At 41.8% G+C, this 26,347-nt stretch overlaps 1 protein-coding gene across 1 annotated transcript in view; it reads right to left on the bottom strand.

Moving 5' to 3' along the window:
- LOC132825310 (transmembrane channel-like protein 7) overlaps positions 1 to 26,347 on the bottom strand; it is a 104,508-nt gene that overhangs the window by 53,916 nt on the left and 24,245 nt on the right. Inside the window, exons 3-5 of the mRNA XM_060840417.1 lie at positions 24,940 to 25,082; positions 21,488 to 21,655; positions 8,853 to 8,935 (exon numbers count right to left, since the gene is read on the bottom strand). Of these exons, the coding sequence (XP_060696400.1) occupies positions 8,853 to 8,935; positions 21,488 to 21,655; positions 24,940 to 25,082 (394 nt within the window). The remainder of the gene's footprint in view (positions 1 to 8,852; positions 8,936 to 21,487; positions 21,656 to 24,939; positions 25,083 to 26,347) is intronic.

Genomic DNA, 26,347 nt, shown 5'->3' with positions numbered 1-26,347 from the left:
TCGATAGGTATGTACCAGTCAGGCATGGTGTAAAGGGCCTTGTGAGGCAGCCGTGGTTTAGTAAGGAATTGGAGTCCCTTGTGAAAGGGAAGAAGGCGGCATATGTAAAGATGAGGCGTGAAGGTTCAGTAGGGGCGATTGAGAGTTATAAGGTAGCCAGGAAGGAGCTAAAGAGGGAGCTAAGAGAAGCGAGAAGGGGACATGAAAAGTCTTTAGCTGGTAGGATTAGGAAAAACCCAAAGGCTTTCTATAGGTATGTCAAGAATAAAAGGATGACTAGGGTAGGTATCGGTCCAGTCAAGGATAGTAGTGGGAAGTTGTGTGTGGAGGCGGAGGAGATTGGAGAGACATTAAATCAGTACTTTTCATCAGTATTCACTCAGGAACAGGACACTGTTGCTGATGTGAATATGGAATCACAAATAATTAGAATGGATGCCCTGGAAATATGCAGGGAAGAGGTTTTGGGAATATTGGAAAGGATGAATATAGATAAGTCTCCTGGGCCTGATGGCATTTACCCCAGGATCCTATGGGAAGCTAGGGAGGAGATAGCAGAGCCATTGGCCTGGATTTTTATGTCGTCATTGTCAACGGGAATAGTACCAGAGGACTGGAGGATAGCGAATGTGGTCCCATTGTTCAAGAAAGGGAGTAGGGATAGCCCTAGTAACTATAGGCCAGTGAGTCTGACTTCAGTGGTGGGCAAAGTCTTAGAGAGAATGGTAAGGGATAAGATTTATGAACATCTGGGTAGGAATAACGTGATCAGGGATAGCCAGCATGGTTTTGTGAAGGGCAGGTCGTGCCTCACAAACCTTATTGAGTTCTTTGAGAAGGTGACTAAGGAAGTGGACGAGGGTAAAGCAGTAGATGTTGTGTATATGGATTTTAGTAAGGCGTTCGATAAGGTTCCCCATGGTAGGCTAATGTTAAAACTACGGAGGTATGGCATTGAGGATACATTAGAGGTTTGGATTAGGAATTGGCTGGCTGGAAGGAGACAGAGGGTAGTAGTTGATGGATTATGTTCATCTTGGAGCGCAGTTACTAGCGGTGTACCACAAGGATCTGTTTTGGGACCATTGCTTTTTGTTATCTTTATAAATGATCTAGAGGAAGGACTTGAAAGCTGGGTAAGCAAGTTTGCGGATGACACAAAAGTCGGTGGAGTTGTGGATAGTGAGGAAGGAAGTGGTAGGTTACAGCGGGATATAGATAAGTTGCAGAGCTGGGCGGAAATGTGGCAAATGGAATTCAATGTAGCTAAGTGCGAAGTCGTTCACTTTGGTAGGAATAACAAGATGATGGATTACTGGGCTAATGGTAGGCTACTTGGTAGTGTGGATGAGCAGAGGGATCTTGGTGTCCATGTACACAGATCTCTGAAAGTTGCCACCCAGGTAAATAGTGCTGTGAGGAAGGCATATGGTGTACTGGGCTTTATTGGCAGAGGAATTGAGTTCCGGAGTCCTGAGGTCATGTTGCAGTTGTATAAGACTCTGGTGAGGTCTCATCTGGAGTATTGTGTGCAGTTTTGGTCGCCATACTATAGGAAGGATGTGGAAGCTTTAGAACGAGTGCAGAGGAGGTTTACCAGGATGTTGCCTGGAATGGTAGGAAAATCTTATGAGGAAAGGCTGAGGCACTTGGGGCTGTTCTCATTGGAGAAGAGAAGGTTTAGGGGAGATCTGATAGAAGTGTATAAGATGATTAGGGGTTTAGATAGGGTAGATACTAAGAACCTTTTACCGCTAATGGAGTCAGGTGTTACTAGGGGACATAGCTTTAAATTAAGGGGTGGTAGGTATAGGACAGATGTTAGGGGTAGATTCTTCACACAGCGGGTTGTGAGTTCATGGAATGCCCTGCCCGTATCAGTGGTGAACTCTCCTTCTTTATGGTCATTTAAGCGGGCATTGGATAGGCATTTGGAAGTTATTGGGCTAGTATAGGTTAGGTAGGATTCGGTCGGCGCAACATCGAGGGCCGAAGGGCCTGTACTGCGCTGTATCCTTCTATGTTCTATGTTCTAAAACAAAGAACTGCAGATGCTGGAAATCTGAAACATGCAAAAACAGAAATTGCTGGAGAAACTCAGCAGGTCTGGCAACATCTGTGGAGAGAAATCAGAGTTGACGATAATTCAATTCCGAAGAGTCACTAGACTTGAAATGTTAATTCTGTTTTCTCTTCACAGATGCTACTAGACCTGCTGAGTTTCTCCAGCAATTTCTGTTTCTTAAAGAATAGGCCATCTGAGACTGGTTTCTGTGTAATCAGAAAGATGGATTGTGATGTAGTTGATTCTGACACTAGGGTCTGGAATTTAAAGAAAACTACAACTGTATGAGGTGGGATGGGACCATTCCACAGCAGATTCACCGCTGACAATTAGCCACTGCCCACTGGCCACTGAAGACGATTCGCCACCGCAAGTAAGTCATATATTTTGAATGTTGGTGGTATATAAAATTATCATTATATTGGTTAAGGTAGTGTTTGCGACAACTCTACAACAGATGGGCAGTAGCCGAAGGGCATCTTTGTTTCCCCATGATATGTGGTCGGTCTATGAGACAACAATAAATGTCGAATTTCCTGCTCCTTGGATGCTGCCTGACCTGCTGCGCTTTAACCAGCAACACATTTTCAGCTCTGATCTCCAGACCTCACTTTTTACTTGAAAAGTGTCCCTTTGGCCAACCAATTCTGCATGGGCAAAAGCTACTCTAAATCTATATTAGTTGAACTTTCCCGCAATTAGCCTGAAGGGGTTTTGCCTGAAACGGTGATTCTCCTGCTCCTCAGAAGCTGCCTGACCTGCTATGCTTTTCCAGCAACACATTCTTGACTCTGTCATTTCAAGTGCTCATCCAAATACATTTTAAAGGATATGAGTTTTTCCACCTCAACGACACCACCCCAGCCTTGCATTCCAGATTCCCAACATTCTTCAGGTCAAATCTCCTCAAACCTCCAGCTTTTCATTTTAAACGAATGCCCCCCGACCTTCCTTGTTAGTTGTTCTTCAACTAAAAGGAATTGTTGCTTTCCAAGCACCCTGTTTATACTTCTCATAATCTTATACATCTCTATCAGATTTCTCTGTTCTAAAGAAAACAGTTATAAGACCAGTTCGGTTCTGAAAGCTCAATATTTTGAAACATAAACAATTTCTTGACAAAGTCACTGCACAACATGCTAAATTTTTCAAGATTATTTGTTCAGACACAAACTACTAACTGGTTTTATCCTATTCCAAGACCAAATTAACCGACAAACCCTTACTGTAACTATCATCCATGTGCCTATCCAAGAGTCACTTAAATGTCCCTAATGTATTGACTCTACTATCAGCACTGGTAGTGCATTCCATATACCTACCACACTGTGTGTAAAGAACCGACCTCTGACATCTCCCCTTAACACCTTCCTCCAAGCACCTTAAACGCCCCCTCGTGATAGCCATTTCTGCCCTCGGAAAGAGTCTCTCGCTATTGACTCTATGCCTCACATCATCTTGTACATCTCTATAAAGTCATCTCTCATCTTTCTTTGCTCCAATGAGAAAAGCCCTAGCTCCATTAACCTTTCTTCATAACACATGTCCTCTCCATCTTGGTAAATTTCCTCTGCACCCTCTTATAATGAAGCGACTAGAACTGCACACAGTACTCCAAGTGTGGTCTAAACGGGACTCTATAGAGCTGCAGCATAATCTCGCGACTCTTAAACTTAATCCCCTTGATAAAGAAACCCAACATACCATATGCCTTCTTAACAACTCTACCAACTTGGGTGGCAACTTGGAGGGATCTATGGACATAGACCCCAAGATCCCTCTGATCCTCTACACTGACAAGAATTTGGGGACTGCACTGTGGCTCAGTGGTTAGCACTACTACCTCACAGCACCAAGGTCCCAGTTTCAGGTGACTGTCTGTGTGGAGTTTGCACATTCTCCCTGTGTCTGCGTGGGTTTCTCCCACAGTCCAAAGATGTGCAGGTTAGGTGAATTGGCCAAGCTAAATTGCCCGTAGTGTTAGGTGCATTAGTCAGGGGTAAATGTAGGGGAATGGGTCTGGGTCAGTTGCTCTTCGGAGGATTGGTGTGGACTAGTTGGACCGAAGGGCCTGTTTCCGCAATGTAGGGAATCTAATCCCGCCTTTAACCCTGTATTCTACATTCAAATTCAAACTTCCAAACTGAATCACTTCACACTTTTCCAGGCTGAACTCCATCTGCCACTTATCTGCCCAGCTCTGTATCCTGTTAATGTCCTGTCGCAACCTACAACAGCCATCCACACTATCCACAACTCCACCAAACTTTGTGTCATTGACAAATTTACTAACCCACCCTTCCTCTTTCTCATCCAAGTAATTTATAAAAATCACAAAGAGCAGAGGTCCCTGAACAGATCCCTGCGGAACACCACTGGTCACTGGTACTGGTACGACCACCCTCTGTCTTCTATGAGCCAGCAAATTCTGTATCCAGGGAGACAAATGTCCCTGTCTCCCATGTCTTCTCACTTTTTGAATGCGTCTTCCATGAGGAACCTTATCAAATGCCTTGCTAAAATCTATATACACCACATCAACTGCTCTACCTTCAACAATGTGTTTTGTCCCATCCTCAAAGAATTTAATAAGGCTTGTGAGGCATGACCTGACAAAGCCATGCTGACTATCTCCAATCAAGCTGCGTATTTTCAAATAACCATAAATCCTTTCTCTCAGAATCCTCTTAAATAATTTCCCCACCACTGACCTAAGACTGACTGGTATGTAATTCCCAGGTTTATCCCTCTCCCCTTTCTTGAACAAGGGAATTAGATTTGCCACCCTCCAATCATCTGCTACAATTCCATTGTTCATGATTACCAAGAGATTGAAGGTTACTGGGAGAAAGCAGGAGAATGGCTTTGAAAAAAACTTATCAGCCATGGATTGAATGGTGGAGCAGACTTGATGGGCCAAATGGCCTAATTTCTGCTCTTATGTCCTATGGCGCAATGATGGGCAACACTGTAAACATAGAACGTTACAGTATAGTATGGGCCATTCGGCCCTCAATCTTGCGTCAGCCTATGAAATTAATCTGATGCCCATCTAACCTACACCGTTCCATCACTGTCCATACGTGTGTCCAAGGAAAAAGTGAGGACTGCAGATGCTGGAGATCAGATTCAACAGTGTAATGCTGGAAAGGCACAGCAGATCAGGCAGCATCCGAGGAGCAGGAGAATTGACGTTTCAGGCATAAGCCCTTCATCTGCAAAGCCCTTCGAGGGCTTATGCCCGAAACGTTGATTCTCCAGGTCCCCGGATGCTGCCTGACTTGCTGTGCCTTTCCAGCACTACACTCAACATATGTATGTCCAATGCCCATTTAAATGCCCTTGCCATCAGCAAGTCTACTACTGTTGCAGGCAGGCAGGCTGTTCCACGCTCCTACTACTCTAGGTAAAGAAATTTCAGCTAGCCAATTTCTAATCCAAACTGCTAAATCACCTTCAATCCCGAAACTCCGTATTTTGTGCTATAGTCTACCATGTGGAACCTTATCAAATGCCTTACTGAAGTACACTTCACGGTGTTTCTGTGCTTCAGTACATGTGACAATAAACCTAATTCTAACTTTATATTAGAATTGCTTTTAAAGACTTTTTAGCTATTGGAAGAAATTAATATTCTTCCTTATCTTCCATAATAAAGTTATTAGAGAATTTGGAAGACTTTTTAGTGACAAGCAAGTGTTTAGGTTATTAGCAAATAATGGAGCATAGCTGAAAAATGTTTGGGGAGTAGTATAACTATCAGAAGTATTGTAAAATCCGAAAGACAGATGATGGAGGTATCTAGTAGACAGCATGAGATTACGGGAGGACCTGGTGCTGTCCATAGTGTTATCCATCACTGATTGCATGTTTACTGGGTTGGATGTACAGATTCTTTCTTCATTCACAGGATGAGAGCAGTGCTGGCTAGGCAGCATTTATTGCCCATCACTAATTGCCCAGAGAGCAATTAAAAGTCAACCACATTGCTGTGGGTCTGGAGTCACACAGGCCAGATCAGGTAAGGAAGGCAGTTTCCTTCCCTAAAGGACATTAGTGAATCAGATGGGTTTTTCTGACAATGAGTTCATGGTCATCATTACACTCTTAATTCCAGATTTTTATTGAGTTCAAATCTCACCATCTGTCATGACGGGATTCAAACTCAGCTCCCCAGAACATTATTTGGGATTCTGGATTAACGGTCCAGCAATAATACCATCAGACCATTGTCTCCCCCTGTAGGGGGATATGGTTAACAATGACATCAATGTTGCATGCAATTACTATAATGCGAATGATATAACAATGTTGTATTCACCTGGGGAAAGTTAGAGTGTCATTGATCTAAGTTGTAATTAAGAGGGCAACTGGGTCCCACCTGAAAGCCAGATTCAGTGGTTTCTGGCATCTTCTACATGTGCGCTAATAGAGCTTTGAATAAAGATCACTTGTACTGCTGAACATAGAACTCAAGACTCCTCTTTGATATTTTTCCCCACAATCATTAAATCTGGAGAAATTAGATTTTATGCTTTTAAAAATAAATTGTCAGTACCAGATTGTTTCATAATAATTATAACTATTATAATTATAATTGTAACAAGATGAATAGACAAAGGACAGTCAGTGGACATCATCTATTTGGATTTTCAGAAGGTTTTTGACAAGGTACTACACAGGACCCTGCTAAACAAGACAGGATTGGCTGATTCACCAATCACCTAGATGGCTGATCAATTGTGGAGTTCCACAAGGGCTCATTTTGGGACCACAACGAACATGTTGAGGTTGTACAGGACGTTGGTGACGCCTCTACTGGAGCACTGTGTATAGTTCTGGTCGCCCTGCTACAGGAAGGATATTATTAAATTGGAGAAGGTTCAGAAAATATTTACCAGAATGTTGCCGGGAATGGAGGGTTTGAGTTACAAAAATAAGCTGGATGGGCTGTAATGTCTTTCACTGGATCACAGGAAGGTGAGTGGTGACCTTAGACATTTATAAAATCATGAGGGGTATAGATAAGGTGAATAGCAAGGGTCCTTTCACTGGGTGGGAGTTCAAAATCAGCTGACATTGACATGAGGGGCAACCTCTTTTTTACACAGAGTGATTTGTGTGTGGACTGAACTGCCAGAGGAAATGATGGATGCAGGTACAGTTACAACATTTAAAAGACATTTGGATAAGTACAAGAATAAAGGTTTGGAAAGATATGGGCCAGGATCAGGCAAGTGGGACTAGATTAGTTCGGGAACATGGTCAGCGTGGACTAATTGGACTGAATGGTCTGTTACCATGCTGTACGACACTGACTCTATGACTTTATTCACGTTACACCTTAACAATCTGGAAAAAGGAGCTGAGGGCACTAAGTCTGCAGATGACATAAGGTAGTGGAAGGTTAGGCAGTGCTGACGAAGGAGGTAGGTTGCAGAAGGACTTGGCAAGCTGGGAGAAGGTACAAAGAAGTGGCAGATAGAATGCAAAGTAGGAAAGTGAGAGATTATGCATTTCGGTCAGAGGAATAGAAGGGAAGACTATTTTCTAAATAGGGAAAGGCTTCAGAAGTCAAACACAAAAGGACTGGGATTCCTAATTTAGGATTCCCTTAAGGTTAACAAACAAGTTCAGCAGGCAGTTAGGAAAGCAAATGCAATAAATATGTAAGTTATTTCACTGAGCTTGAAGGCTTGTTTTCAGACGTTTCGTCACCATACTCGGTAATATCATCAGTGAGAGAAACCAAGAGCTATAAATAGAGGCATGGGACATACCACCAGCGCTTCGCCAGAGACTCTCACTGATGATGTTACCTAGTGTGGTGACAAAACGTCTGAAAACAAACCTTCAAGCTCAGCGAGCTAACTTACATACTTATCATCAACCTGAACTACAAATCTTCTCAAAAATCACTAAGGCAAATGTAATGTTAGCATTCATTTCCAGAGGGCTACAATATAAGAGCAGTGATATGCTGCTGATGCTGTATTAGGTTTTGGACAGATCGCATTTGGAATACAGAGGAACCTCAATAATCCGAAGGACATGGGCAGGGAGTATTTTGTTTGGTTAATCGAATTCCAGATAATCGAATGCCAGATAATATTGTTTAGCCAAGCTTCAGGGCCTTGCAATCTTGCATCATAATCCAATATTCGGATAATCAAATGCCGGATAATTGAGGCTCCTCTGTACTGAGAGTAGGTTTGGGTCCTTTAACTGAGGACAGATGTACTGGCCTTGGAGGGGTCTAGAGAAGGTTTACAAGAATTATTTAGGGAATGAAGATTCTGTCATATGAGTAGCTGTTGTCAGTTCTTGATGGAGTTTAGAAGGATAAGGGGGCTTTTCATCGAAACATATAGAATATTGACAGGCCTGGATACAGAGCAAGTGGAGAAGATGTTTCCACTAGCAGGAAGAGACTAGAAACCAAGGTCAGAGCCTCACAGAGAAAGGACGATCTTTTAGAACTGACATGAGGAGGAATCTTTTCAACCCAAGGTTGGCGAATCTGTGGAACTCATTGCTCCAGAAGGCTGTGGAGACCACGTTTTTGAGAGTCTTCAACACGGAGCAAGACAGGTTTTAAATTAGTAAGGTTTATAGGGAGAAGTCCGGAGAATGGGATTGAGCATCAGATCAAATGGCCAGTCAGACTCAGTGGGCTGACTGGCCTAATTGTCCTCCCATATCCCTTATGGAAGTTAGGATAACTTTGGTAATTACATTCTCAAGACATTTCTAAACTTCTACCATACGACTATCTGAAAATACTTACTGTTCCTGAGAAAAGATTGATCATGTAACTATAGAAAAGGACAAGCTTGGTTTTAGGCTGTTCATACACTGTGCACTCTTGAGCTATGAAAAAGAAACATAATAAAAGGTAAGATTTCCAATGAAAGGCCAAACTTCACCAAGAAATATTGTTAATTGCAACAATTTGTACTTAAGAACACATAGAGGTATCAAAGAAAGTGAATGCTACAAAACAAGATGCTTCCTCAGAGAGGAAAATTAATAAAATCAAATTGTGTAACAACTCAAGAAATGTACTAATCATTTTTGGACCCTCGCATTATATGCTTAGATTTTTTGGCCAACTCTATGAAGTCAGGAAATAGGAAAGGAACTAGATTTTTTTTTACATGTAATAAGGTGATCGTGCAATTTGGTTGTGACATTCGCATTTAATCCAAGGTTTTATATATGCTCATTTATTTGTTGCTTACAGTTTCACAGAATCTAACATAAACATGTTAATTAACTTTTAATAATGTGATTAGATTAGATTAGAATCTCTACAGTGTGGAAACAGGCCATTCGGCCCAACCAGTCCACACCGACCCTCCGAAGAGTAACCCACCCGGACCAATTTCCATTCTGACTAATGCACCTAACACTATGAGAAATTTAGCATGGCCAATTCACCTGACTTGCACACCTTTGGATTGTGGGAGGAAACCGGAGCACCCGGAGGAAACCCACGCAGACACGGGGAGAATGTGCAAACTCCACACAGTCAGTCGCTCGAGGCTGGAATTGAACCTGGGACCCTGGTACTCTGAGGCAGCCATGCTAACCACTGAGCCACTGTGCTGCCCAAAATGGTACGCTGCCTTCTTGAACTGCTGCATTCGCTGGAGTACCAGTAAAACCACAGTGCTGTTAGACCGGGAGTTCCAGAATTTTGTCATTACCAACTGGGAGAAACCTAGTAATTCATAAATAACATTCTCATCAGCGTAAAATTCACCAAGGAAGAGAACAACAACCAACTTCCCTTCCGGCTCGTAATGGTTGAACACAAGGCCAACAGTGAGCTCCACACAAGCGTATACAGGAAGGCCACCCACACAGATCAAGTACTCAATTACAACAGCAACCATCCTAACACCCACAAACGAAGCTGCATCAGAACGCTGTTCAAATGAGCCGCAACGCACTGAGAACACCTGAACTACACAAAACTGAAGAACATCACCTATATGGCGTCTTCAAAAACAACGGCTACTCAAAAAGCGTAGTCAGCCAGTATCTACACAACATACCACAACAGGAAGACATAACATGTCCAAATACATTGGTCACCCTGCCATACATCAAGAACAAATTGAAAATGACCACCAGCCTACTCTGGTCCCTATGTATCATGGTAGCCCATAAATCAACAGCTACTGATGAATATAAAGGACCTTATACTCATAATTAACAGAAGCAACATTTTGTACAAAATACCATGTCAAGACTACCACAAACATTACATAGGGCAAACTGGAAGAAAACTAGCCAACAGGGTGTATGAACACCAACTAGCTACCAAGAGACATGATCAACAATCACCTAAGCCCATTCACATGGACAAAGAAGGACACCAATTCAACAGGGACAACGTAACCAACCTAGGACAAGTCAAACAAAGACAGGCACATGAATTCCTGGAGGCCTGGTACTCAACCCAAAACTCCATGAACAAAAATGTAGATTAGACCCCATATACTAACCATTAAGAAATAAAACTGGAAATGATACTACCTACCTTAGCAAACCGACACACATAGATAGCAAGCTGGACAGAACACTAACACTTCACGAGAGGTGCACTGATGATGTTACTTAGTATGGTGACGAAACGTCTCCAAACTGACCAGCTCAGCAAGCAAGTCAACAACCTCATCCACAACCTGAGTTAAAAGTTTTCTCAAGAATTTCAGAATTTTGTTCCGATGACAATGACGGAGCTCCAAATCAAGAGGGCAGCTCACACATTCAGACAGTATGAATTTTGATGGGCATGATTTTCAGTCCCTCAATATTAGTATTCATGTAATGGTCAACCACATAAATTTAACTTTAAAAGGTAGTCAAAAATGCAACTATTACTCGAGTACATATGGTAGATTTTTTCAAAATTTTTTTATTGCTTATGGGATGTTATCATGTTTGGAGAAACTCAGCAGGTCTGACAATATCTGTGAGGAGAAAACAGTTAACAGTTTGAAAAAATGAAGGGTAACTGGACTCAAAACATTAATGCTGTTTTCTGTTCATAGATTCTGCCAGACCTGTTGAGTTTCTCCAAACATTTCTGCTTCTGGTTGTTTCAGACCTAGCCTGGGATGACAACATTCCATAAGGAACAAAAAAACCTTTGAAAAAAATCTACCATATGTACTCGAGTAATAGCTGAATGTTTTGACTACTTTTTAAGGTTAAACTTATGGGGTTGACCATTACATGAATACTAATTTTGAGGGGCTGAAATTCATGCCCGTCAAAATTCATACTGTATGGTTAGCAGAAGCCTAACTGATCTCCAAACAAATAAAGAAAACAAAACAATGAATTATAGTAATTCTGAAAACCCAGAACGGAACACAACAGCCAGCGGACTGGAAGACCGTGAGCAGAGTGGAACAACCAGCAGACTGGAAAGCTGAAGCAGGATGTGATGGCAGGCACACTGACCCATTTTGATCTGTTATCTGTGAAGAATTAGGGTCAAGCTTTACACGAGATATATGGAAAATTCCAAGTTATTTGGCCAAAAATAGTAGGTCTACTTTTACATGAGATTGACTATTATTCGAGTACGTTTGCTCCCTTCCCCTCCCCCCAGATCCGCGGGTATACATTCCAAGACCTACCACGGAAGCCTGAAACGGCAGAAAGACGTGATCCCATTCATTTAAATGAGAAACGTACCTTCCTGGCAGACCCCTGTTTCCTGGTTCCAGAAGATGTATAAAATCATGAGGGGCATAGATATTATATTCCCTATAATGTGTTTGAGCCACAGTAAACCATAGGTAATTGAAACCGCAGATACTGGACCTGCAGATGTAGTGGGGCACCCTGTATATACAGTACTTTTTAGAAACATCCACAATAAGCATAACCCTATCCATTATTTCAAAACAACCCTCAGCTTCAAAAATGATTTTTCTGTGCTTGCATCAGATATAAGGAAGAAAAACGTGAAAGTGAAAATATAAGAATTTTTGGATTGGGGCATTCATATAGATTTCAACCTAAAGCAAAGAAAGCACATTAGCTGGGGAAACGGTGATCTGGTAACATCATTGGTCTCGTAATCCTGACATCAGATGCTGTGGTGGAATTTAATTTAAATTAATAAATGCCAGAATTAAAAACTAAACTTAGCAATAGTGACCAAAGAAGAATCAATTACACAGAAAAATTATTTTACCCACTAATGTCCTTGGTTAGGATCATGGAAACAGGCCCTTTGGTCTAAACTGCTCCAGGCACCATGGTGCCCACTCAGCTAGTTCCAACTGCCCGCATTTGGTCCGCATATCCCTCTAAACTCTTCCCATCCATGTACTATCCAAATTTTTTAAAAATGAAGCTATCCTATCTGCCTCAACCACGTTCTCTGGCATCCCAGTTTATAAATGCATCCCTCTCTGCCTGAAGAAATTGCCCTGCTGAAAATGTGTTGCTGGTTAAAGCACAGCAGGTTAGGCAGCATCCAAGGAACAGGAAATTCGACGTTTCAGGCCAGAGCCCTTCATCAGGATCCTGTTCCTTGGATGCTGCCTAACCTGCTGTGCTTTAACCAGCAACACATTTTCAGCTCTGATCTCCAGCATCTGCAGACCTCACTTTTTACTTGAAGAAGTTGCCCCTCAGGTCTTTCTTAAATCTTTCCCCCTCACCTGAAACCAATGCTTTCAATTCCCCATCCCTGGGAAAAAGATGGTATGGATTCATCGTATCTATGCCCCTCATGATTCTATACATCTCATGAAGGTTACCAGTCATTCCCCTACGTTCCAAGGAGTGAAGTCTATCCTGGCCAACCTCTTCCTATAACTCAGGCCTCCTAGTCCTGAAAAAATCCTCGTATATTTTCTTTGCACTCTTTCCAGTTTAGCGATGTCTTTTCTGTAACAGAGTGACCAAAACTGTACACAGTACACCAAGTGTGGCCTCACCAACAACTTATACAACTGTAACATAAAATCTCAACTCCTCTTCTCATTGCCTCAACCAATAAAGGCCAGCATGCTAAATTCCTTCTTTACCACTGTGTCTACTTATGACAGTACTTGTACTACTAGATCCCCCTGTACCACAACACTCCTCAGGACCTTACCATTTCTGTATAAGTGCACACTCCCCATTTGACTACCACCTGATGAAGGAGTGACACTCCGAAAGCTAGTGTGCTTCCAATTAAACCTGTTGGACTATAACCTAGTGTTGTGTGATTTTTAACTTTGTACACCCCAGTCCAACACTGGCATCTCCAGATCTGCAATTTCTGAGAACCTTCCTCGCTATCAATGATACTTCCTAATGCTATATCATCTGCAAACTTACTAACCATGGATTATACATTGACATCCAGATCATTTACGTAAATAACAAATAACAAAGGTCCCAGCACCGACCCCTGTGGCACACCAATAGTCACAGGCCTCCAGTCCAAGGACTAACCATCACCCTTTGCTTTTAGATTAGACTTACAGTGTGGAAACAGGCCCTACGGCCCAACAAGTCCACACCGACCCGCCAAAGAGCAACCCACCCATACCCCTACATTTACCCCTTACCTAACACTACGGGCAATTTAGCTTGGCCAATTCACCTGACCCGCACATCTTTGGACTGTGGGAGGAAACCGGAGCACCCGGAGGAAACCCACGCAGACACGGGGAGAACGTGCAAACTCCACACAGTCAGTCGCCTGAGTCGGGAATTGAACCCGGGTCTACAGGCGCTGTGAGGCAGCAGTGTTAACCACTGTGCCACCGTGCCGCCCTCTATCAAGCCAATTTTGAATCCAATTAGCTAGCTCTCTCTGGGTCCCACGCAACTAACCTTCATGACCAGCCAGCCATGTGGGAACTTGTCACAGGTCTCACTAAAGTCCATATAGACTATATTCACAACCCAACTCTCACCTATCTTCTTGGTTACCTCTTTGAAATACTCAAAGATTTGTAAGGACATGACTTTCCACGACTATCCCTAATCAAACCTTGACTATCCAAATGTTGGTTAATGCTGTTCCTTCGTATGCTCTCCAACAATTTGCCTACCACTGATTTAAGGCTCACAGGCTTGTAGTTCCCTGGCTTAATTTTGTTCAATAGTGGAAAAACATTATCCACGCTCCAGTCCTCTAGAATTTCACCAGTGGCTAAAAGATGAAGCAAAAATCTCTGCAATTTCTTCCCTTCCCTAATTCATTGTCATTCTTTCTTAGTTTGGCTGCCTTGACTCTGTATCCAATGACAGTTTTTAACCGCCTTCTGAAATGACATAGTAAGCTGCTCAGCCTAAGGGCAATTGGAAATGGGAAACAAATGCTGCCTTTGACAGTAATACCCACAACTCATGAAATAATAAAAGAAACTAGCTGTTAGTACATTGGTATCAGTTTAATTTTAAGTTATAAGATCATAGCAAATATAAGCAGGAATAGACTGCTCCACTATTGGATGAGATCATGGTTGATCTGATTGTAGCCTTCATTTCACTTGCCTGCCTATCTCTCATCAAAATTCTTCTCAGTTTGAATTGGGAAACCTTGACAAGGTGGACATGGAATGGATGTTTAGTCTTGTGGATGAATACAGAACTGGGGAACCGGTTTTAAAATTTGGTGGTGCTCTTTAAATCACAGAACATAGGACATTACAATGCAGTACAGGCCCTTTGGTCCCTGATATTGCGCTGACCTGTGAAACCAATCTGAAATCCATCCAATCTACACTATTCCATTCTCATCCGTATGCCTATTCAATGACCATTTAAATGTCGTTAAAGTCTACTACTGTTACAGGCAGGGTGTTCCATGCCACTACTACACTCTGAGTAAAGAAACTACTTCTGACATCTGTTGTACATGTATTGCCCCTCAATTTAAAGTGATGTTCCCTCGTGTTAGCCATCACAATCTGACGAATAAGGCTCTCCCTGTCCACCCTATCTAACCCTTTGATTATCTGATATGTCTCTATTAAGTCACCTCTCAACCTTCTTCTCTCTAACAAAACAGCCTCAAGTCCCTCAACCTTTCCTCATAAGACCTTCCCTCCATACCAGGCAATATCCAAGTACATCTCCTCTGCATCCTTTCCAAAGGTTTCACATTCTTCCTATAATGCGGTGACCAGAACTGTACGCAATACTCCAAGAGTGGCCACACCAGAGTTTTGTACAGCTGCAGCATGACCTCGTGACTCTGAAACTCAATCCCTTTACTAATAAAAGCTAACACACCGTATGCCTTCTAAATAACCCTATCAACCTGGGTGGCAACTTTCAGGGATCTATGTACATGGACATTGCGATCTCTCTGCTCATCTACACTACCAGGAGTCTTACTATTAACCCAGTACTCTATTCCTGTTACCGCTTCCAAAATGAATTACCCCACACGTTTCCACATTAAACTCCATTTGCCACCTCTCAGTCCAACTCTGCAGCTTACCTATGTCCCTCTGTAACTTACAGGGACAGAGATGAATAATTTTTTTTTGTTCTCTCAGAAGTGTGTGGGACAAAGTTAAAAACTATGCAGGCAGGTTCCCCTTGATTTCCCCCTTCCTTTTTACTTCCTCAAAGCACTGAAATAAGTTTGCAAACTATGATTTCCCTTTCATAAAACCATGCCTGATTGTTCATAAGTTCATAAGATATAGGATCGAAGTTAGCCATTTGGCCCATCGAGGCTGCTCCACCATTTGATCGTGGCTGATATGTTCCTCACCCCCATTTTCCTGCCTTCTCCACATAACTCTTCAACTCATTACCAATTAAAAATTTAAGTGAACTTATATGTGCCTAAGATTTTCTAAATGCCTTGCCATCACCATTCTGTATATTGGGGTAATGCAGGAGAATCAGCAAAGTGATGATGTCACTGGATGAGTATTCCACGCACCCACAATACAGCTTGAGCATATCCACATGGCTGACAGAGAAATGTGAATTCAATAAATTTGGATTTAATAATGACCATGAAACCATCCTCAATTGTTGTAAAAACCCATCTGGTTTCCCTAGGGGAAAGGCAGCTGAAACTTGCCTGGGTGGGTGCAGCTCCAACAACAGTCAAGAAACTTGACACCATCCGAGACAAAGTAGCATACTCGATTGGCACTATATTCACAACCATCCACTTCTACCACTACCGACACTCAGTAGCAGCAGTGTGCACGACTTACAAGATACACTGCAGAAACTCACCAAAGATCGTTAGACAGCACCTTTCAAACCCACAACCACTTTCATCTAGAAAGACAAGGGGAGCAGATACATGGAAACACCACCACCTTCAAGTTCACATCAAAGCCACTCATTACCCTGACTTATAAATATAAGTTCCTTCACTGTCATTGGGTCAAAATCCTGGAATTCCCTGCCTCATGGCATTGTGGGACAACCCACAGCAGGTGGACTGCAGCGATTCAAGAAGGCAGCTCAACACCACATTCTCAAGGGCAACAAGGAGTGGACAATAAATATTGGCCAGCCAGCGACACCCACATCCCACAAAAATGAATTTTTAAATAAAATCCTCACCTGGTCTAATCTACACATGGATCCAGAGCTATAGCAATGCGATGGAATTTTGACAACCTCTAAAGTTTAAGCAATTCATTCAACAGTACCTAATAACCACAAAGTCTGACAAAAGGAATTTAACTTTGTGATCACCTGGAAAACCTAGATCCAACCATCACTATCCCCAGGTATGTCTTGTCCCATCAATTGTAAAAGCCTACCAAAGGGGACATCACAGCTGCATATACTTAGGAGCAAGTAGCCTTGGGAGTCCTCAACATTGATTGCAGACTGCATGAAGATTCATGAAACAGCTCATTTTTTAAATTCAGTCTTGCGACGTGTGCATCACTGGCTGGGCCAGCACTTATTGCCTTTGAGGTAAGACCATAAGACATAGGAGCAGAATTAGCCTATTCGGCCCATTAAGTCTGCTCCACAATTCAATCATAGCGAATATAATTCTCAACTCCTTTCTCCTGACTTCCACCCGTAATGCTTGATCCCCTTATTAATCAAGAACCTTTCAAAGAACTACGTTATCTTAAGTACACTCAATAATTTGGCCTCCACAACCCTCTGGAGCAATGAGTTCAACAGATTCACCACCCTTTGGCTGAAGAAATTCCTCCTCATTTCTGTTCTAAAGGGTTGTCCCTTCACTCTGTGGCTGCTCCCTCAGGGCCTAATCTCCCCTACTAATCTCAACATCCACTATTCAGACCTTTAAGTATTCTATAAGTTTCAATTAGATTCCCCTTCATCCCTCGAAACTCCATAAGTACATTTCCAGAGTCCTCAACAACTCCTCAAATGAGAAGCCCTTCTTCTCCTGGATCATCCTTTGGACCCCTCCAAGAACAGCACATCATTCCTTAATTATGGAGCCCAAACCTCCCAGAGTATTCCAAATGGGGTCTGACCAGAACCTAGTTCAGCCTCAATGCTACATCCTTGCTTTTGTATTCTAGCCCTCTTGAAATGTATACTAATATTTCATATGCCTTCCTAATTATCAACTGAACCTTAAGAGAATCATGTCCCTCTGTGCTTCAGATTCCCAAAACCTTTCCCCATTTAGACAATAGTCCACACCTCTATTCTTCCCAACAAGTACACTTCCTCATACTTTTTTATTTTGTATTCCAACCTGCCTTTTCTTTGCCCACTTTGTTTAGAATTAGAATCCATACAGTGTGAATGCAGGCCATTTGGCCCATCAAGTCCACATAAACCCTTTGAAGAGCATCCCATCCCCTTACCCTATCCCTATAACCCTGCATTTCCCAAGGACAATCCACCTAACCTACTCATCCCTGGGGGGCAATTTAGCATGGTCAATCCATCTAACCTGCACATCTTTGGACTGTAGGAGGAAACTGGAGCACCCAAAAGAAACCCATGTAGACACAGAAAGAATGTGCAAACTCCACATAGACATTCTCCTCACCCGTCCAAGTCCTTCTGCAGCCAACCCACTTCGTCAATACTATCTGTCCCTCTACCTATCTTTGTGTCATATGCAAACTTAGCAACAATGCCCTCAGCTCCTTCATCAAGACTAGTACATAGAACATAGAACAATACAGCACAGAACAGGCCCTTCGGCCCACGATGTTGTGCCGAACATTTGTCCTAGCTTAAGCACCTATCACAATGTATATTGTGAATAGTTGTAATCCCCTACTCATCACTGCTGCCATTCTGAGACCGAACCCTTTACCCCGAATCTCTGCCTTCTGCCAGTTAATCCTCTATTCACCCCAGTACCTTGCTCCTAACACCATGGCCGCTTAATTTATTTAACAGCAGCATTTGCGGCGGCTTGTCAAAAGCCTTCTGGAAATCCAGATATATCATGTCCACTGGCTCTCCTTTGTTTAACTTGCTTGTCACCTCCTCAAAGAATTCTAACAGGTTTGTCAGGTCTGACTTCCCCTTGATAAAGCTGTACTGATACTGCTCTACTTTACCTTGCACTTCCAAGGACTCCACAAAAAACCGTACCAACCACTGAGGTCAGGCTAACTGGCTAATAATTTCCTGTCTTCTGCCTTCCTCCCTTTTTAAACAAGGGTGTTACATTATCCATTTTCCAGTCCTCTGGCTCTGTCCCTATCTCCAGTAATTCCTGAAAGATCATCACCAATGCCTCCAAAATCTCCTCCACTTTCTCCTTCAGAACTATGGGATGCAGTCCATCTGCTCTCAGTGATTTAACTGCCTTCAGACCTTTCAGCTTCCTCAACACTTTCTTCTTAGTGATGGCCACTCCACTTATCTCTGCCCCCTTGCTCTCTTGAAATTCTGATATACTGCTACTTCCACTGTAAAGACTAATGCAAAGCGCCTATTCAGTTTCTCTATTTCTTTTTTCCCCATTATTACTTCTCCATCTTAAGTTTCCAGCAGTCCAAAGTCCATTCTTGCCTCTTTCTTACATTTTATATATGCAGAAAAACCATATGCAAACTCCTTTTCAATACTAGCTGTCTTATCCTCATATTTCATCTTTTCCCCCATAATGCTTTCTCAGTCAACTTCTGCTTGTTTTTGAAGGCCTCCCAGTCCTCTGGTTTCCCTCTAATTTTCACCACATGGTATGCTTTTTATTTAGCTTTTATGTTGTCTCTGACTTTACATGTCAGCCATGGTTGTCTTGTCCTCCATTTAGTATGCTGCTTCTTCCTTAGAATGAATTTCTGCTACCTCCCAAGCTACCCCCAAAAACCCCTGCCATTGCTATTCCACCATCTTCCCTGCCAGCTCCTCCCTCATGTCTTTACAGTTACCTTTACTCAATTGGAATACCATTACATCCAATTCCAGTCAAAGCATGGACAAAGAAGTTGAATTCAAGGTGAAAGTCTCTATCCTTAACATCAAGGCCACATATAACCAAGTGTGATACCACGGAGCCCTAGTAAAACTGGAGTAAATGGAAATCAGGGGGAAATCTCTGCTTGTTGAATTAATACCAAGCACAAAGGAAGATAGTTGTGATTTTTGGAGGTCAACCTTGTCAGCTCCAAGACATTTCAATAGGAGTTCCTCAGGATAATGATTCAGGCCCAACTATCTTCAGCTAATTCATCAAAGACCTTCCTCCATCGTAAGGTGAGAAGGGGGATGTTCGCTGATAATTGCAAGGTCCAGTATCATTTGCAATTCCTCAGATTCTGAAGGAATTTCTGTGCGATGATGACCTGGACAACATTCTAGCTTAGGCTGATAATTGGCAAGTAACAACTGTGACAAACTAGTGACATACAAAAATCATCTTATACAAGAGTGAATCAAATAATCTCTTCTTAATGTTTAAAGGTATAACTATCTCGGAATCCTTTACCATCAGCATTCTGGGGGTTACTACTAACCAGAAACCGAGCTGGACCAACGATACAAATACTGTGACCATATACATAAGAACAGGTCAGAAGCTAGGAATAAATCAGTGAATAACACAACTCCTGACTCCTTAAAACTTGGATCATCATTTACAAGTCAAGAATGTGATGGAATATTCTCCAACTGCCTGATGAGTAATACTCCAACTCAGCAATTTCAGGAACAAAGTACCTCATTTGACAGGCACTCCGTCGAATAACTTGAATATTCACTCCTTCCCTTACTGATGTGCAGTGCCTACAAGATATGCATTAACAAATCATCAGGTTCTTTAAAACCTTCAGCATCTTTCAAAAATGTGACCTGAAACACCCAGACAAACAGGGCAGCACAAACCTGAGAATACCACCCACCAGCAAGTTTCCTTCCAAGCCATGCAACACCCTGTGAACTATATTGCCATGACTTTACTATTCCTGGATCTGAATCCTGGAACTCCCAAATAGCATTACGGATATATTTATAACATATGGACTGCAAATGTTCAAAAGGGCACCATTCATGACCCCTCAGATATCAAAGTAGTCCACGTCCAAATGCAGGTTTGGGCTGACAAGGTGCAAGTAATATGCATGTCACGCAAGGCAATGACCATCTCCAATAAAAGATCCTTAACATCACCCCGTGATATCACGCTTATTTATTTCAATTACTGCTGCCAATTAATCAATCTTTTACACATGCTGTATGTATTCACAATTAGAGTCTGTAATTCTATCTTGATGGCATGTTTACCAATCTGACCTTCTTTGCTCGCTCACTCTGATGTTTGTAAACTCTATCCCTTCCTATCACATTCTGATTACCATTAGCCACATCACCGCCTAGCATTTATCCCAATATCATTCCAAGGCCCCACACGAGTCAGCATCTTCACACAAAATGGTTCTGATACTATCAATGAGGATCCTCGTGGGGATAGATAAACCATTGATTTGTTGCAAGTGACCAAAATTTTTAAATTGCAATTTTTTTTACCAACTAGAGACCAAAGATGTATTGACCAAAACAACAGATAACAAGATATGCCAAAAAAGGCAAGGTAAGGATCAGCCTAAGAACATTGTTGCAGAAATATTCCCATGATGGATAGTTATTATACTGCATAGATTTAAATGAGGAATAGATTTTTCTGTTCATGTATGCAAAACAGCTGTACCAACACAAGAAAAATAATTAAAGGCATGGGTCACAATTGGAAAAAAATAGATTGGAGTGAGAAAGATCCCAGCAGCATCAAAGCATCATAACATGATCGTCATCAATTTCACTGTCCTACAAGAAGCTAACAACATGTCATCTGTATGCAAAAGGTGAAAGTACTAATTCAGTAGTTTGCATACTACCTGATTCATCGAGTTCCTTTTTGATTGGATCAAGAGTCTAATGAGCACTACAATTTTTGACAAGTTTCCAAAAATAAAATCTGCAATCACAAGTTTAATACATTTGATTAATTACCTACTACAGAGGAGGGAATGTCAGCATACGTAGTGTTAACAAGTCTGGTCTTTGAAATGATGGTTGGAAGTATGACAAGAGCAAACATTAACAGAAATATCACAAAATTCAACAAAACCAGAAAACGAAGAAAGGAAAAGTAAGATCGGATTCCAGTGCCAAATTTGCCTGTAAGACAAAGAAAAATCAAATTAATTCAATAATTCAATATTCAATGAGAGGAGATCTCATTGAAACATATAAAATTACTTAGGGTGGATGCAGAGAGTTTATTTCCTCTTGTGGGGAGGTCTGAGGTCACCCATTTTAAGACAAAAATGAGGAGGAATTTCTTTCTCTCAGAGACTAATGAATTGTAGAATTTTTTATTGCGGAGGATTGTCAAGGTTGGGTCATTAAGTATATTCAAAGCTGACACAGACATTCCTAATCAGTAAATGATCATAGGGATTAAGTAGAAAAGTGGAGTTCGGAATTATCAGATCAGCCCATGATTTCAATGAAGGGAGCACTGGAGGAGCTAACTGGAGCAAGCTCGATGGGCCTAATGGGATACTCTGCTCCTTCATCTATGGTCTAAAAACCAGCTAGGAATACAGAAACAGTTGAAGGCCATTTTCAACCTATTATGTCATTCATTACATAGTGGGTGTCATTTACCTCAATTCAATTTACCTCCCTTGATTTCATATGCTTGGGGAATACATTCTCCTAACAAAAATCAATTGATCACAGTTTTAAATTTTCAATTGACCTAGCTTCAACAGCCAGGTGTACAAGCTTATGAATTAAGCCTTTCAAGCCTGTTTCTTTAAAATTCAGGGTACATATGTGTAGCTGGCTGGGCCAGCATTTATTACATGTTCCTAGTTGACCTTGAGAAGGTGATAACAAGCTACCTTCTTGAATTGCTGCAGTCAATGTGCTGTAGGGAGACCCACAAAGCCTTTAGGGCACCATTCAATACAATTATGGCTTATTTGTTGGCATTCCAAATTCCTTAATCCTATCTATCCCCAATAACCTTCAATTCCCATATTTAACAAGAGCCAACTCTACATTTAAAATATTCAATGGCATTGCCTCCACCATTTTCTGAGAAAGAGAGGTTGAAAGTTGCGAAAGCCTCTGAAAGAAAAAAATGCTCATCTCCTTAAAAGAGCAACTGCTGATTTAAAATAATGTCCCCAATATGTTCTCACCACAAGAGTAGACATCATTTCTCCATCCACTTTGTCAAGATCATTCAGAATCTTATAAATATCAATTAAATACCACTTTGGTTTTTGAAACTCTGTCTACTCTTTTCTATTAAGGCAACCTGCAGCAGATATCAATTCAGTAAAGCTTGCCTGAACTGCCTCCAAACCACTTACATATCTCCTGAAGGAGACCAAACTGCATGCAGTATTCAAGATATGGTCTCACCAAGCTCACAGAAGCACAGCATCCTTACTTTTATGTTCAAATCATCTAATGATAAAAGTTAGCATCCCATTAGTCTTCTTGATTACTCAGACTCAGATGTTTACAGCATAGACTGGGGCATTCAGCCCATCATTTCTGACCGGTCAACAAAGAACTGATTATACTCATCCCATTTTCCAGATCTTGGCCCCTCACACTGAAGGCTATGGTAACACAAGTGAATACCTAAATACTGTTTAAATATTACAAGACTTTCTGACTCAATCACTTTCAGGTAGTGTGTTCCAGATTCTTACCACCCTCTGAGTGAAAAGAATTCTCAAGGGTCTCTGTCACTGAGTACTAACCACTATGCCATATAAGGCACTGGTAAGGCCTCAGCTGGAGTGCTCTGTACAGTTCTCGTCAGTACATTACAGGAAGGATGTTATTGCTCTGGAAGGAATGCATAGAAGGTTAAATAGAATGTTGCCGGGATTGGAGGATTTGAGCTATGGAGAGAGGTTGAATAGGGAAAACACCTGGAGCGTCGGAGGCTGAGGGGTTACCTTATAGAGGTTTATAAAATCATGGGGGGCATGAATAGGATAAATAGACAAAGTGTTTTCCCTGGGGTGGGGTAGTCCAGAACTAGAGGGCATAGGTTTAGGGTGAGGAGGAAAGACATAAAAGAGACCTAAGGGGCAACTTTTTACTCAAAGGGTGGTACGTGTAATGAATGAGCTGCCAGAGAAAGTGTTGGAGGCTGGAACAATTACATCATTTAAAAGGCATCTGGATGGGTATATGAATAGGAAAGGTTTGGAGGGATATGGGCCGGGTGCTGACAGGTGGGACTAGATTGGGTTGGGATATCTAGTCGGCATGGACGGGTTGGGCTGAAGGGTCTGTTTCCATGCTGTACATCTCTATGATTCTATGATTCTAACTCTTCTTTGCCTTCTACTTTGTACGTTAAATATTTGGCCTCTGGTTATTAACCTCTCTACCAACAGAATAAATGCCTCCTTATCCAGTCTATCTCTGTCTTTCATAATCTTCAGTACCTCTTCCAGGTCCCCTGCTACTCCAAGGAAAACAACCCCAAACTATCCAATGCTTCCTCATAGCTCAAGACTCTCCATCCCACACAGCATCCTAGTAAATCTCCTTTGCACCCTCCCGAGCTAAGCCACATCCTTCCTACAATGTGGTGACCAGAAATGCATACAGCACTGCAGTTATAACCTAAACACTGTTTTGTACAGTTCCAGTATAACATCCTTGCTCTTGTATACGAGCCTCAGCTAATAAAGGATTGCATCCCAACTGCCTTCTTAATCACCTTCTCTACTTGCCCCATCTTCAGGGATCTGTGGATATGCACAAGGCTAGTTTGATCTTCAGTACTTTCCAGATTCCTCATGATTTTGAAAATATTTACCAAATCTTCCCTTGAACTTTTCTTTATAAAGAGAGAACATCACCAGCTTGTATCCTGGTAACTGAAATTCCTCACCCCTGGAAACTATTTGCTTAAATCTTTTCTGCAGTTGCTCTAAAGTGTTTGCATTCTACCTGAAGTTCAGGGTCCAGAATTGGACACAGTATGCCAGTTAAAACCAAGTCACTGTTATGCAAAGGTTCTTATAAACTTGTTTGTATTTGTACTCCAGCCACTATTCTTAAAGTTCAGGATTTGGGCTGCAGTTTTAATCACTTTCTCAATTTGCAGTGCCATCTTCAAACTAAACTAATTTGAATATATAAATTTGCATATATAAATTACATTGTACCTTTAGTATAAATAAGTATCTATTGTCCAGTGTTCCATAATAAATTTGATTACAACCTGACAATTAAATCCCAGCACTCATGATCTGAGTGCTCTTTGTCTTATTGGATAAACAAACTAGTCTTACATTTCATACCAATTTTTTTTAACGATTCAAATTAACAATTTTTTTAAGTGAGCTGTTAACATTTTATCATACAAACTGATGCAATTCAACTGTTTAACTGAATGATAATTCAAATTTTCCCACCTTCTATATCATGAATGTCTTTTTTCCAAAGGTACAGGCTGGATAAACGCTCCTTGACAGTTTGAACAAATCTTGCCTTTTTTCTAAACAGACGGCCTTGATCATATTTTGTTAACATGTAAGCTTGATAATCTGGACTAGCTCTAAAAAAAATCAATACAATAAAACTTTTAAATTAGACACACTTTAATGCTTGTAAAAAAAAACCCACCAAAACATTAAACATGCACTAATCATGAATTAATATTGCTTTTGTGTGCTCTGCTGAGATCTAAAATCCAAGAATCTTCTGACAGCTCGCCCCTTTGAAATTATAACTTCTCTGTAAATGCTGTCAACACAACATACGCAAATAGTAAGTTTGTTTGATGAGATGGTATGTTTGTTCTCAGACATTTCATAACCATGCTCAGTAACATCATCAGTGAGCATCTGGTGAAGCGCTGGTATTCTGTCCCGCTTTCTATTTGTGTTTCAGTCTGTTACAGTGGATGATATCATTTCCAGTTCTTTTTCTCAGAGGTTAGTAAATGGGGTCCAAATCAATGTGTTTATTAATGGTGTTCCAGTTTGAATGCCAAGCATCTAGGAATTCCCTTGCATGTCTCTGTTTAGCCTGTCCTAGGATGGATGTGTTATCCCAGTCGAAGTTGTGTCCTTCTTCATCTGTGTGTAAGGATACTAGTGATAGCTGGCCATGTCTTTTGGTGGCTAGTTGGTCTTCATGTACCCTGGTGGCTAGTTTCCTGCCTGTCTGACGGATGTAGTGTTTGTTGCAGTCTTTGCAAGGTATTTTGGAAATGACATTCGTTTTTCTGGTTATTAGTAGAGGGTCGAAAATGAAAATGTGTTGCTGGAAAAGCGCAGGTCAGGCAGCATCCAAGGAGCAGGAGAATTGACGTTTCGGGCATAAGCCCTTCTTCAGGAATGAGGAAAGTGTGTCCAGCAGGCTAAGATGAAAGGTAGGGTAGGGAGGAGGGACTTGGGGGAGGGGCGTTGGAGATAAGATAGGTGAAGGAGGTCAAGGTGAGGGTGATAGGCCAGAGTGGGGTGAGGGCGGAGAGGTCAGGAAGAAGATTGCAGGTTAGGAAGGCTGAGTTTGAGGGATTTGACTGAGACAAGGTGGGGGGAGGGGAAATGAGGAAACTGGATAAATCTGAGTTCATCCCTTGTGGATGGAGGATTCCTAGGCGGAAGATGAGGTGCTCTTCCTCCAACCGTCGTGTTGTTATGGTCTGACGATGGAGGAGTCCAAGGACCTGTATGTCCTTGGTGGAGTGGGAGGGGGAGTTGAAGTGTTGAGCCACGGGGTGGTTGGGTTGGTTGGTCCGGGTGTCCCAGAGGTGTTCTCTGAAACGTTCCGCAAGTAGGCGGCCTGTCTCCCCAATATAGAGGAGGCCACATCGGG

Source organism: Hemiscyllium ocellatum, chromosome 20 (assembly GCF_020745735.1).
Source record: "Hemiscyllium ocellatum isolate sHemOce1 chromosome 20, sHemOce1.pat.X.cur, whole genome shotgun sequence".
NCBI lineage: Eukaryota > Metazoa > Chordata > Chondrichthyes > Orectolobiformes > Hemiscylliidae > Hemiscyllium > Hemiscyllium ocellatum.
Note: the sequence above shows the minus strand (reverse complement) of the source record. Positions and strands in the feature narration are given on the sequence as shown.